At 39.6% G+C, this 12,516-nt stretch overlaps 1 protein-coding gene across 2 annotated transcripts in view; it reads right to left on the bottom strand.

The window, feature by feature from the left end:
- Positions 1-12,304, bottom strand: part of ALKBH3 (alkB homolog 3, alpha-ketoglutarate dependent dioxygenase) — a 35,832-nt gene extending 23,528 nt beyond the window's left edge. For both annotated transcript variants that reach the window (XM_082844328.1, XM_082844329.1), the window contains exons 1-7: positions 12,158-12,304; positions 10,381-10,529; positions 10,118-10,221; positions 9,266-9,300; positions 6,505-6,552; positions 4,156-4,259; positions 2,475-2,563 (exon numbers count right to left, since the gene is read on the bottom strand). In XM_082844328.1, coding sequence (XP_082700454.1) covers positions 2,475-2,563; positions 4,156-4,259; positions 6,505-6,552; positions 9,266-9,300; positions 10,118-10,221; positions 10,381-10,459 — 459 coding nt within the window. In that variant the 5' untranslated portion in view covers positions 10,460-10,529; positions 12,158-12,304. The remainder of the gene's footprint in view (positions 1-2,474; positions 2,564-4,155; positions 4,260-6,504; positions 6,553-9,265; positions 9,301-10,117; positions 10,222-10,380; positions 10,530-12,157) is intronic.
- Between the last annotated feature and the right edge of the window lie 212 nt (positions 12,305-12,516).

Genomic DNA, 12,516 nt, shown 5'->3' with positions numbered 1-12,516 from the left:
AAAGGAGGAGGATGAGAGCTTTTCGGCAATGTGACTGAGAAACTAATTAGCACTTCCTTGCCTTGCTTAGGGACTGAGCACTGTGATAACACCAAGTCTGCATTATGTTTCTAAGTGGATATATATTTTTTCTTGGTTATTTTTGGTGGTGAAGGAGAAAAGGAGAAAAAAAGGAAATAATGAACTAGAGGATTAACTTAGACTCTCCAACCAATACTCTATATACAGATCCCTCAGAAGTGAACGTCTATATTAAAATTCAGAGTCATCTCACTGTTCAGTGAATACATTCTATCCTTAAAAGACATTTGAGGAAATGAGTATGAGAAAATATGAATCACAAATGTAAAAGGACCTATTCAGTGGATTTCAAACAGTGTTTTGTAGAGACGTAGGTACCACAGAGATGTCTCTGGGATCACAGCAGGAGAAAGGAGAGGTCAAGCTGGAAGGACTGCCAGTCAGTTGAGATACTCTTTTATTTTCATACATTGGGTTCATACAAGATTTAGTTTGAAAAAAGACTAAAAGGAGTTTAATTACCTATGGTTGAATCTCTTCCTGTGCTATAGGATACTAAACTTGAGATAATAACAACTTTAAACTAGTACCCCCAACACATATATACACATTAGGGAATCCCCCCTTAAAAAAAATCTGAGGCATCACTTTTGACTTTGTTCCAGATGGTATACAAACTAAATTAGCAATAAATGCAAAGTTATGAGCCAGACAAATTCAAATTAAAAAACTCTAATTTGACAACCTTAATATCCAACAAAAGAGGCTTGCTTGAATAAATTATGCTACACATAGATTATGGAATACTATGTACCTATTAATACAATGTTGTAGAAGAATATTTAATGATACTAAAATATGTTAATGATACAGTAAAATGAAATGTAGTATATAAATAATTGATTTTATAGAAAAATCCTCTACATATATTTGCCTAAAAAAAAAGAAAAAAAAGACTGGAACCAAAATATCAGGTGGAACTATTATCCAAAATTTTAATATTCTTCATATTTATCTGTAGCTTCTAGATTTTCAATAACAGACACATATTACTTCCATTATAAGAAAAGGATTATCATTTAAAAAATACTTTTGAAGAGTTGTCAAAATGTCTCCAAGCATAAGTGGACACTCAACTCAGCAGATCTTTGTGCCTTATGTTTATTCTAAAGCAGTAGTTCTCAACCAAGGTCAATTCTGACCCCTGGCAGATGTCTGGCAATGTCTAGAGCCATTTTTGGCTGTCACGACTGAGTGAGGGGTGCTTATGGCAGCTCGTGGGCAGAAGTCATGGATATTGCTAGACATCCTACAATGCACAGGATAACCCTAAAAACAAAGAATTATCCAGCTTGAAATGTCAGTAATACCGAGGTTGAGAAATCCTGTTCTGAAAGATTAACTAGAATGAATAAGAACTTCTTCCCCACAGGCTGTTTAATCCTCAGCTTCTCTGCTACGACTGTTGACAAGAAGATAAACTAATTCTGACAGAAACACGGCCAGCAGTCTATGCTGGATTGGCCTAATTCGATTCTCTTCACGTTTCCAAGTCAACTTCAGATATAGAGGGTCTCAATGCTTCCCCGGATCACATTCTAAATGCAGCTGTAGAAACCAGAGCATACAGCTATCTCTTTATGTGAAAAAGCCATGTTCCCTTCAGTCAATATTTTATCCCTGAACATTTTAGTAAAATGGTAGTTTATGATAACAAATTACTAGACGCTCTAAATGTGTCATATTTCTCTTTATTCCAATGCCATAAGCAAAACTCCATTTTCTTCAAAGTCTCTTTCAATAAAAACATAATATTATTTGCCAAAGGCAAGATTCCAGGGACTAAACAGAGTGCTGTTTCTTGGATCTTAATTCCATCATCTGGGCAAGCTTAATTTATATACTAGAATCTCTCTGTCTGTCATGGAAATTTTTAAAAACAAAAGAAGCAGCAGAGACAAGCCAAAGCAATGGTAAGTTAGAAGTATGAGAACTGCAACCACAGAATGAATGCAAAGTCAACAAGAAAAGCACGGATTTTTTCACAAATGGCAAAAGAGCCTGAGAAGTGGGAAGAAACATTCTGACCTCACTGGTCAGTCATAAGGCTTAGACCCCACAGCAAATATGTATCAGGAGGCACACAGAGGGCTACGGCCGGAAAAGCCTGGGGAAGGGGAGATTAGGAAAATAAATGATTCATTTCTCTGAAATCCTAGAGTCTGGTTCTAGTTCACTCTAGTTCCAGTTTTTTTCTCATCCTCTGTCTTTATCTATGGATCAAAAGCACATCAAGGGTAATAAGCCCAAAAACTCAGCGTGTGAACCCAGAGGATTTTTTGAACTAGGAATCACCATGCAGCTCTGCAAGGTATCTTACTGTTATTTTATAGTACTCTACATTTATAGTATACAATCTATAAAACCAAACCAACAACAACATTCCAACATACGTGAGGATTTGGTTCCAAAGTGATTCTTGAATAAGTGTAAGGAAGTTCTCCATACCATGCTGTAAGTCTTGGTTGCTGGTAAGTTACATCTAAGAAAGAAAATACAGGGCCTTTGAAATGGTTTGATGCTATTTAAGGTGTACCTATTGAGTGCCAACACCATGCCTTGCAATGTATAAGAAGCTATGAGAAATACAAAGGAAGAGTAAGGACGGGCCCTGACCCAAGGTTCCACCTTCACAGAGGGCATGGGATTTCAGGAGTAGAATGGTGACAGCTAAAAGGAGGACGGCAAGAGAAGGTACACTGGCAGAAACAGTATGGGTGAAGCTCTGAGGTGAGAATGTGTGTGACTTATTTGTGTCAGTGATGACATAAACAAGAGTGAAGGAGACACAGCGCAGATTAGGGAGGGTCTAAAATGCAGGTTATGGAGTCTGAATCCTTGTAGGTAGGAACTTGTGGCACCAACGTCCATACAAGAAACAAGACAAACTGTTCACCCATGTGCCACCCTTGTGTAAGCCCTTTTGATTCCAAATGAAGAAAAAAGTGCTCTGACCAATCACAGCATGTAGCTAATTTTAGTCAGAAGGTTTTGATGTCCAATTTATTTAGAGAGGGAGTTACCCATAGATCTGCTATTTTTCCTACAATTGATTTCAACCACTACAACAATAAAAACAACAATAATAAAAGCAGCTAACATTCACTGAAGGCTTACTATATAGCAGGCATTCTGTTAAGTACTTATCATGCACTATCTCATTTAATTATCACAACAACCATGTAAGATAGGTATCAATATTATTATTCAATCTATTTTACAGATCAGAAAATCAGAAAATTATTTAACTGTAATTTGTTTAAAATTAACAATTATTTTGAAAGACAGAGCCAGCAATCAAAGCCAAGTCTGTCACCAAAAGCCCTGCTGTAGAAACTGCTGGGAATTAGAAGGCTGCCCTGAAAGAGCTGACTCTCATTCTGACACCTGAGTTACAAAAATGATGCCAGTATACTTTGCCTCTTTCTCCACAGAAAATTTAAATTCACTCAATGTGCCAGAAAGGAAATTCTATGCTAGAGCACAGGCACTCCCCAGTGACCGCCTCTGGTATAGCAGGTACTGTTGCTTGTGGATGACCACAGAGGAGCCTGTTCCAAGTCAGGTAATCTCAACAAGCTCAGTAGAATACTACAGACGCTGAAGCTAAGGGAGACTGGACTCTTCTAGTGAAACTAAAATGAGAATAAAAAGCTGATAAAAAGAATCACAAAAGAATATATACCAAATAGAATCAGGAAAAAAAAGCTCTGGAGGTTTCTATGAAGAAAGAGGAAAGCTGGCACCATTTGCAGTAATAAATAGTGAACAAACACAAAAGGAGATAAGCATATCAACCACAGTTCAGTCAAACCAAACGTCCTTTGCTTCCCTGAACGCCCATCTTCTGCCATGTTCTGAGAACCACTTGCTGCTTCTTCTGCCAGGTACACTCTTCCCTGTCCCCTTTGACAGGCTAATTCTCACTCATCCTGAGGCTTCCAGTCAGGTTTTGAATCTCTGTTTAAATCTGGCTGTGGTGCAAAGAAGCAACGGTGCAAAGAAGCAACGGTATTGGAATACATTCCGGAAAGGAAGACCAAACATCAACTGTGATCTCAGAGATCTACTTACCCTCTCTGATGCCAGTCCTCTGTTTCCAGGGAACATCCTGACAAAGCTGTTCAAATACTGAGTCGGCTTCTTTTAAGTCAACAAAGCCAGGATACAAACACACCCTTGATGCAGAAAGAACAGTTATTAACTAAAGAACACAGAAAAAGATGAGTTAGACTCTAATCATTAGCAGAATAAATTAATCTGGATGATGCTTCCTTTCGTGGGGAGATGAAATCATCTTACCACACCTCCAGAGCTTAATATCACCCAGATCACGATGCTCCAGATGTAAAATAAACCTCTTTCAAGTTAAGACAAATAAAAGAGGCAACGAAGGATAAAGAGGTACATGACAGCTTTCATAGCTATGGTTCAAATATTACCCAAGCACTGCTTAGCTGTGAAACCTTGGACAAGTTACTTAACCTCTCTGAACCTTGGTTTTTCTCATCTGTAACACAAAGATGATCTCCACCTTATAGCATCACTGTGAAATGTAGAATAACTAATAAAATGCTTGGCCCTGTGTTACTTTAACAATTGGTAGTCTTCTAAGACTATGCTAATTGTAGGGAAAGCAATCATTTATAACTATCAAAATAAACATATCCAAATGAGGGTTCTTTCTCTCATTGAATATACACTTATTTCAACAGTGCCAAGCCAGCTCAAAATTGTTTTGGCTATCTTTTTTTTTTTCTCCTTTAAACAGCTTTATTGAGGTATAATTTACATGCTGTAAAATTCAACAAAGAGTAATGTCTTCAAGGTTTCAATGTTGTAGCACATTATCAGAACATTTCTTTTTACGGTAGAATAAAATATTTCATTATATAGACATACTGCATTTTCTTTATCCATTCACCAACGGATGGACATTTGAGTTGTTTCTACTTTTGCCTACTATGAACGCTGCTATGGACACTCACATGCAAGTCTTTGTGTGGATGTATGTTTTCATTTCTCTTGGGTAAGACACCTAGGAGTGAAGTTGCTGGGTCATATGGTAAATGTATGCTTAACTTTTTAAGAAACCATCAAACTTTTTTCTAAAAGGGTTGTACTATTTTACATTCCCACCAGCAATACAGGAAGGCTCTAATTTTTCCACATCCTCATTTATAATAACACTTATTATTGTCTTTTTGATTATGGAAATTCTAGTGAATATAAAGTGGTATTTCATTGTGGTTTTGATTTCTGTGTCCCTAATATACTATTTCATTTTAACAATGCATTTGGCTTTTTTGGATACCTTTCTTAAGAAATGTTCTGAAAGCCCATGGAACACTCTCTTCAACAGCCTTGTTGGTAGTAAATTTTCACTCTTTAAAGGTACATTTAATTTTTTTTTAACAAGTAATTTATTAATTTTAACCTGTTGTCCAATTTAAAATGTTTGGATCTGAATTATTACTTTTTTCCAGTTTTAATAAGATATAATTGACATACAGCACTGTGTAAGTTTACAGGGTACAGCCTAATGATTTGGCTTACACATATTGTGAAATGATTTTGTGAAAGAGCCAAAGCTCACCTGAAGCCATACCAGGTTAACAATGAGATGTGACCAAAATAATGCAACTGGTTTTCTTGTGTGACTATTAAACTTGCTTTAAAAGGGAAGTTCTGAAAAAGGCTATAGCAATAGCAGTGCCAGCGGACTAATTATAGAGGCTTCCAAGTCCAACAGCAACTCTTTCTAAGCAATTCATTTAGATAGATAAGTTCTGATTTATTTAAATGTCTCATTATTTTATAGTGACATGCATTAAGGTGATGCTTTCAAAATGTTCTGAAACAATGACTAATGCCTAATATACCCTAAATCATATATGCTTTAATTTTATTGAAATCTACCTTTATATAGCAATATGACATAACTTAATATATATTATATATAATAATGTATGATTAACATAATATGTAATAATATTGGATTGGCCAAAAAGTTCGTTCAGTTTTAAATAAAAATAAAAGCACATTTTCCACTTTCACCAAGAACTTTATTGAACAACGTATTCACTAACCGAACAATCTTCTTGCCAACCCAATACATACAATGTAATCTAACAATAATAATAATAATGTAACACAAACAGCACAGAAGTTGAGGCCAGACCCAACTCTAATATTAAATTACTCTGTAGCCTAGGAAAAAGTACTCAATCTCCCTGAACCTCATTTCCTCACCTGAAAAACTGGAGAAGTAAGCTACTATACCTGAGAGGCTTTGAAAATGTTTTGAAGCTAGTATAAAAGGAGATATTACCACATTAATTACTTTAATCAACGGAGTAGAATATTTTAAGAGACTATAACTCAGTGATAATTATAGTCCCTTTCTAGTGAGGATTCACTTACCTAGATACGCCTGTGGGTGACAGGCTGATTTCATACACACCCTCTTTACTAAAGAAACAAAGAAAACAAAGACTTGTTAGTGTCAAGCAAAGCAATATACTGCAGGTAGCGGAAGGAAGGGTTGTCCTGCAGAGTTCACAAAGTCCTAGCTCACCAAAATCACTTCACGACGAAGGCGCACTACGAGGGAAGTACAGCCCCACCTTCTTCTAACACTTAGGTAAGGGGCAACAGTGTGGTAATCATTAATGGCACTGGGATTGGAATCCTGACAAAATCAGGCCATGGAGGCAAAAACCAAGACAATATAAATTCTAGTGCTATCCCTTTATATTTCACCCATAATTCAGGCTGATGTGGTGCAGGAATCTATCACACAAAGGGGTGGCAAATAGAGTACCGCCTTGGAGACTCTGGAATAGAGATACATTGAACAGAAGCAAGTACAAGGTCCCCATGAGCTAGCTCCACCTCCTGACAGTTCCCACAGACGCATCAGCTTCCACGGTAATTACTGCTGGGAATCTTCTGAATACACCACCACGTGTCTAACCCCATGCTTTTCTACATGCTGGCATGCCTCCCCGCCATCTAGCACCCCCAATCCACCACCCCCAGCTTTGGTCCAGTGGAAAATTCTAATTCATCCTTCAAAATCTCAGCTCAGCATCACTTTCTCTAAACCTTTCCTGACCTGTAATCCAGGCAAATACTGTTAGCTATCTCATCCTCTGTCACCACACCACATTACCTACAAGTCTACACTTCCAAGATATCCAGGATTACACCTTATCTGACTACATGTCTATTTCATTTACTAGACTATGGGCTCCTGAAGGGCTGGAATGGGTTATTTTTCTGTTTCCTAGTGCTTGGCACATAATAGATGAGCAGTAAAAAGCTTACTGAACTTAATCAAATGTGCAACAGTACAAAACTGTTACAGATGGGCAGGGTAGTGAGGTCTATAACCCACCATGGTGAGAAAAGTGACCCAGACTGGAGAGGGACCTCTGTCAAGATAACTGTGTCAGATTCTTCTCACAGAGATAAGTTATAGAGAATAACATAAAGGGACAGTATTTCCATCACCCTTTTCCACGTGAGTTAGCAGTTCATGATCTTTGAGCTGGGCTCTTAGGTAGATGTGTGAGCTGCTCTGAGCCAAAATGTAGGCAGAGTTATTATCATAAACATTTAGCACATTTCAAAATGAGCTGCCTATAAAGCTTCCTAGAGTGTGACTATAATATTTCAGTGTGCTATATTTTGGGCCACATTTAGAAACACTCACTTCAAATGTGAGGGACATTTCTGGCTATTAAAAAAAAAAAATCTAGAGACTTCCCTAGATTCCCTTCCACTTCCTGGCACGGTGGTCAAGAATCCGCCTGCCAATGCAGGGGACACGGGATCAATCCCTGATCCGGGAAGATTCCACATGCCACGGAGCAACTAAGCCCGTGCGCCACAACTACTGAGCTTGCCCTCTAGGGCCCGTGAGCCACAACTACTGAAGCCCACGTGCCTAGAGTCCATGCTCCGCAACAAGAGAAGCCACCGCAATAAGAAGCCCATGCACCGCAATGAAAAATAGTCCCCTCTCGCCACAACTAGAGAAAGCCCGTGCGCAGCATCGAAGACCCAATGAGGCCAAAAAAAAAATTCTAGCATAGTTAACTTCAGATAAACAGAATTAACAAACCCTATGGTCAACGAGGAATGAGTACTGTCATTTTCTTCTCTGACTTGGAAATTCACAATTGTCCATTTTTTCAACCTGAATGTCCTATCTGTAACAGGTTTCATGGTTTTGTTTCTTCTTTTTACCACCAAATGGAGGCAGTATCACATTTGTGTTTGCAAAACAAAGACTGTTAGAGCTACCATACTGGGTCTTAAGTGATTATACAGTCCAAACCCTTAATACTACAGACAAGGAAACAAAAGTCCAGAGAGATAGCAATAACTTACCTAAGGACTAGGTAAGTTACCATATCTAACTAATGGCAAGGCCACAACTACATACCCTCTTTGAAAGTACGATGACATCTGTGTTCGTTTTAAATTTTTTTAAGATATACAAGTCAATCTGCAAACAGCCAAACAGCTTAACAGTTGTTAACGAGCAATAGCATACACATAATGCTAATTTGCTAAAATAAAAGGATGCTTTCTACTGATAATTTATCTGCATCAGATGGAAACTGAGAAGCAGGAAAAGAGGAATCAAAGCATCTTTCATCATTTTGGAAAAGAGTATTTTAGACACAGATCACTATAAGAGAAATGTTTACTATCATTTAATTGCTCTGGAAGAGTTATGTGGTTTTAAGAAATGAACTGTAAGAGCATCTAAATTTCTAGCAGTTTTCTTAAGCATTGCTAGTAAAATGATACTTACAGGTTTTTCAAAGAGCCATGTTTCAACGACTCAGGAAAAAATCCCTCTCTGTCTTTACCTAGGAGATGTTTTAACTACTATCTGCAGACATATTAGTGAAATAGGGTCTGGAAATCTACACCAGAGCCAAGAGTTTAACGTACAGATATCTGGTTGCATTTCCCACACCATCTGCAAATTCAGAAAGGCTTCTCAAAAGACCAAGTTTAAAGACATCTGAGACAGGAATATCCCAGCCTAAAATTTAGACACATTGGCCATTATCTTTTCCAGATGGAAAAACCAGGGTGAGGGAAAGATCCTGGACTCTCCCTTTCACTGTGGGCAATAGTTACAGGAGGGCAGCAATTTACTTACTCGATCACTTGTGGCTCTGGGGCTCTGCGTACCACCTGCAAGGAAAAAGCCAGGTCTGATTTCTGAATGATTCCTAATCCTCAGGAAGGCTTACTTGCAGGATTACTGTTTCCTCTCATTTCTAGTCAAAATAAATCAGGTTTAAACCTCTCCCTTTTTTATCCTAAGCTCTCACTATCCCACCAGAAACTCTTGTTTCTATTCTTCTTAGAACTACGTCACAGTTACTAGTGGGCAGTAAAAGATGACAAAATTAGAATTAATACATTTTCCTAGCAGTCAGCAGCTCTGGAAAAACCATCTTTCCAAGGGATTTTTTAAAATAGAAGATATACTAGGAAATAAGGGGTTTTAATATTACTTATATAATTATTACTACAGCAAGATGCCTGATTTTTAGCTCTTTTTCCCCCATGTTATTAAAAAGTGACTCTTCACCCTTTCTTACATCCTTCCCAGTGGAAGAAAAAGCTAAAAAGATCAGGCATTGTAGTAGCTGAAATTTCAATCCAATTCCAGAGATATGTGCTATACTAGCAATTTTTAGGACCATTAGAACTTAGATAACTAATGCAAGCTCTAGTCATGGTATAACCTCTAACCTCTAGTCATGGTACACGTCCTTGCCAAAAAAAATGGGAACTATATATGCCTACAAATTGGGGGAAGACTACAAAGAATCCTCAGACATACTAAGAAACTGATACTCCATATTTCATTATTATTATAATACTTTCAACTCTCTTTTTATTAGTGAGTTTATTCTGTCATTATTTATTTGAGTGTCTACTATGTGACTGTTGCTTTTATAAATAAATCTTTGTTACTGTTGAAGAAGAAACAAGAATTTACCTCCTGGGGTTCTTTGAACACAAACTGTCTGTCAGACAGACGATGCTCCTTGTTCATCCAGGTTTGGCCAGGTCTCTGCTGGAGATGGTTCTCAGCAGTGGGAGCTGAAGCAAGAGAGAGAAGAGACTCAAACCTTAACATCAATTGAAATGGGAGTCCACTATAAACCAAAGGGATATATATAAAATAGGATGATACTTGTCCAGACACACACACACACACACACACACACACACACACACGAGATCCCCACAGGTTCTTGCCTGGCTGAGCAATGGCCTGGCTCTTAGCAGGGCCAGCCCAGGCTCCCTGCACTCGGGCTCGCCGTCTTTTGTCCTCCATGTTGATCAAGAAGGTTTCTGCTCTCAGCTTTCAGAATATTTCATTCCTGATTCAAACTACACAATGGTATCTGTTTAAAGAAAAAAAAAAAGATGTTTTAGTTGGGGTTGTGAGAGCTTGGACTATCAAGGGGTAATTATAATCCTTTCAAGCAGATGAGACGGTTCAATAGCAATCAGAGCTTCTACATGAAATCAACTTCTGACATCACAACATCTCAGTCAAGGAGCCTACTAAGTCACTTGGGGATGCTGCTTTTAATGTTTATCTTTTGCAATGTTTATCTTTTAACGTTTATGTTATCACAGTACTTTCACTTCATTCGCAAGAAAGTAGATGTTAAGAAATTCTAAAACCAGGACCTATCAAAACCCACATTACTCTTATTAGTCCCCCAAGAGCAGAACACAGAGAAACTGTAATACTCCACCTATGAACATTCAGAAATAGGCTAAGACACAGTTTCCCAGGGCATTGCCATATTCCATTACCACAGGCTGCATCAAACTTCCACGGAAGCTTGTTAAAAACACCTATGGCCTGTCTCAGGATGTGATGTAGGATGGATACAGGTGTTTGTCTTTATAACAAGCATTGTAGGAGATGATGATAAACAGGTATGTAAGGCCCACAAAGTTAAGCGGCTCACCCAGTGTCACTCAGGAAATCAACAGTAGGTAGACTAACATTCAAATTTTATTACGTTCCAGTCTTCAGCTAAGTAAAAAATCCACCTCGTCATGGCCAGTAATACTAATTTGACATTTTTGCCAATAAAAGTCTAGCCCACAGCAAATACAGGAGCATGCACAGCTACAAAAAACAAAAATGGGAAGGGGGGGAGTATTCCAACCCTATAATCCATTTCCGTCTCAAGTTCTCAAAGGTAACAGGCTCATTTGATAGCTTATTTAGCCTACAGATTCCCAGCTCCACCTCCAGACCTTCTGATTCAGTAGAATAAAGCTGGTCCCGGGAATCTGTATGTTTAACAAGTTCCCCCAAATGATAAGTCTGTAAGTCTTCTTATTTAATAGGTGGGGAGAGGACAGAGGCTGCCATCTGCCCAAAAAGTTAATGGCAGAACCAAATACCAACTCTCCAGTCTCACATGATTTGCAGAGTAAGCCCTCATGTGACATTTTCTCTCAAGTGAGGCCTTAAATCCTTAACACAACAATTAGCTACCGTTCTTGCTATGTTCACAGGGGAGCGATGTGTTACTATTATATGCACAGTACGGCTGTTGAAAATACAGATTCCAGAACCCCATCCCAGACCTACTGAGTTTGCAGTCCCAGACACTGTTAACTAACCCCCCCTTCCATGCTGAGATTCTTTACTCGAATTAAGTGTGAGAACCCTGCTGCAGCGCAAACAGCAAGGGTTCTGGCGCCAGCCAGATCTGACACTTCCCAGCTGCATGGCCTGAGGCAAACGACTTAACATTTCTGAGCCTGTTTCTTCCTCTGTAAACAGAAGAACCAACACTTCTCTCACGGCCCAAGTGCGGGTTAAGCGATCCTCGAAGGTAAGAGAGCCTAGTCCTGTCGATAAGGGTTAGCAACTTTGTCTATTTTAGACCCTTCTTTCCTGGGAGGCCCTGAACGAGGTCCCGGAGGTCGCTCGGGAAGGGACCTCAGGGCGGTCCCCACACTCGCAGCCCCGGGCACCCAGCGATAGGCCTGGAGCCCTCACCTGCCGGCGGAGACGGGCGCAGAGGTTCAAAGCCGCTCGTCCTAAAGTAAACTCCGCTGCCCCCGGCCTGCTCCGCCGCCCGCGGTCCGGCGAACCTTGAGCGCCGGATACCGACTCCAGCAACTCTCAACCACAGGCCGCGGCGTCAGACACTTCCTCTGACGTCACGTGCCGCGGCCGCCGCTTCCGGCGCCACCTCCTGGAATCCGGGCAGCTCTACGTTACCCGCGCCTGGAGGGCCGACTCGCTGAAGGTGCAGATGGTAGGGCCGGGGTTCGAGGGGAACACAGAGATTGAGCGTGCGGTGGGGCGCCTTGCGGGGCCGGGATATGGCGAAGGTGGGAATGAAGACGTATTAA

This window comes from Leucopleurus acutus, assembly GCF_964270905.1.
Source record: "Leucopleurus acutus genome assembly, chromosome: 8".
NCBI classification, from domain to species: Eukaryota; Metazoa; Chordata; class Mammalia; order Artiodactyla; family Delphinidae; genus Leucopleurus; species Leucopleurus acutus.
This window is presented reverse-complemented; position numbering and strand designations above follow the sequence as displayed.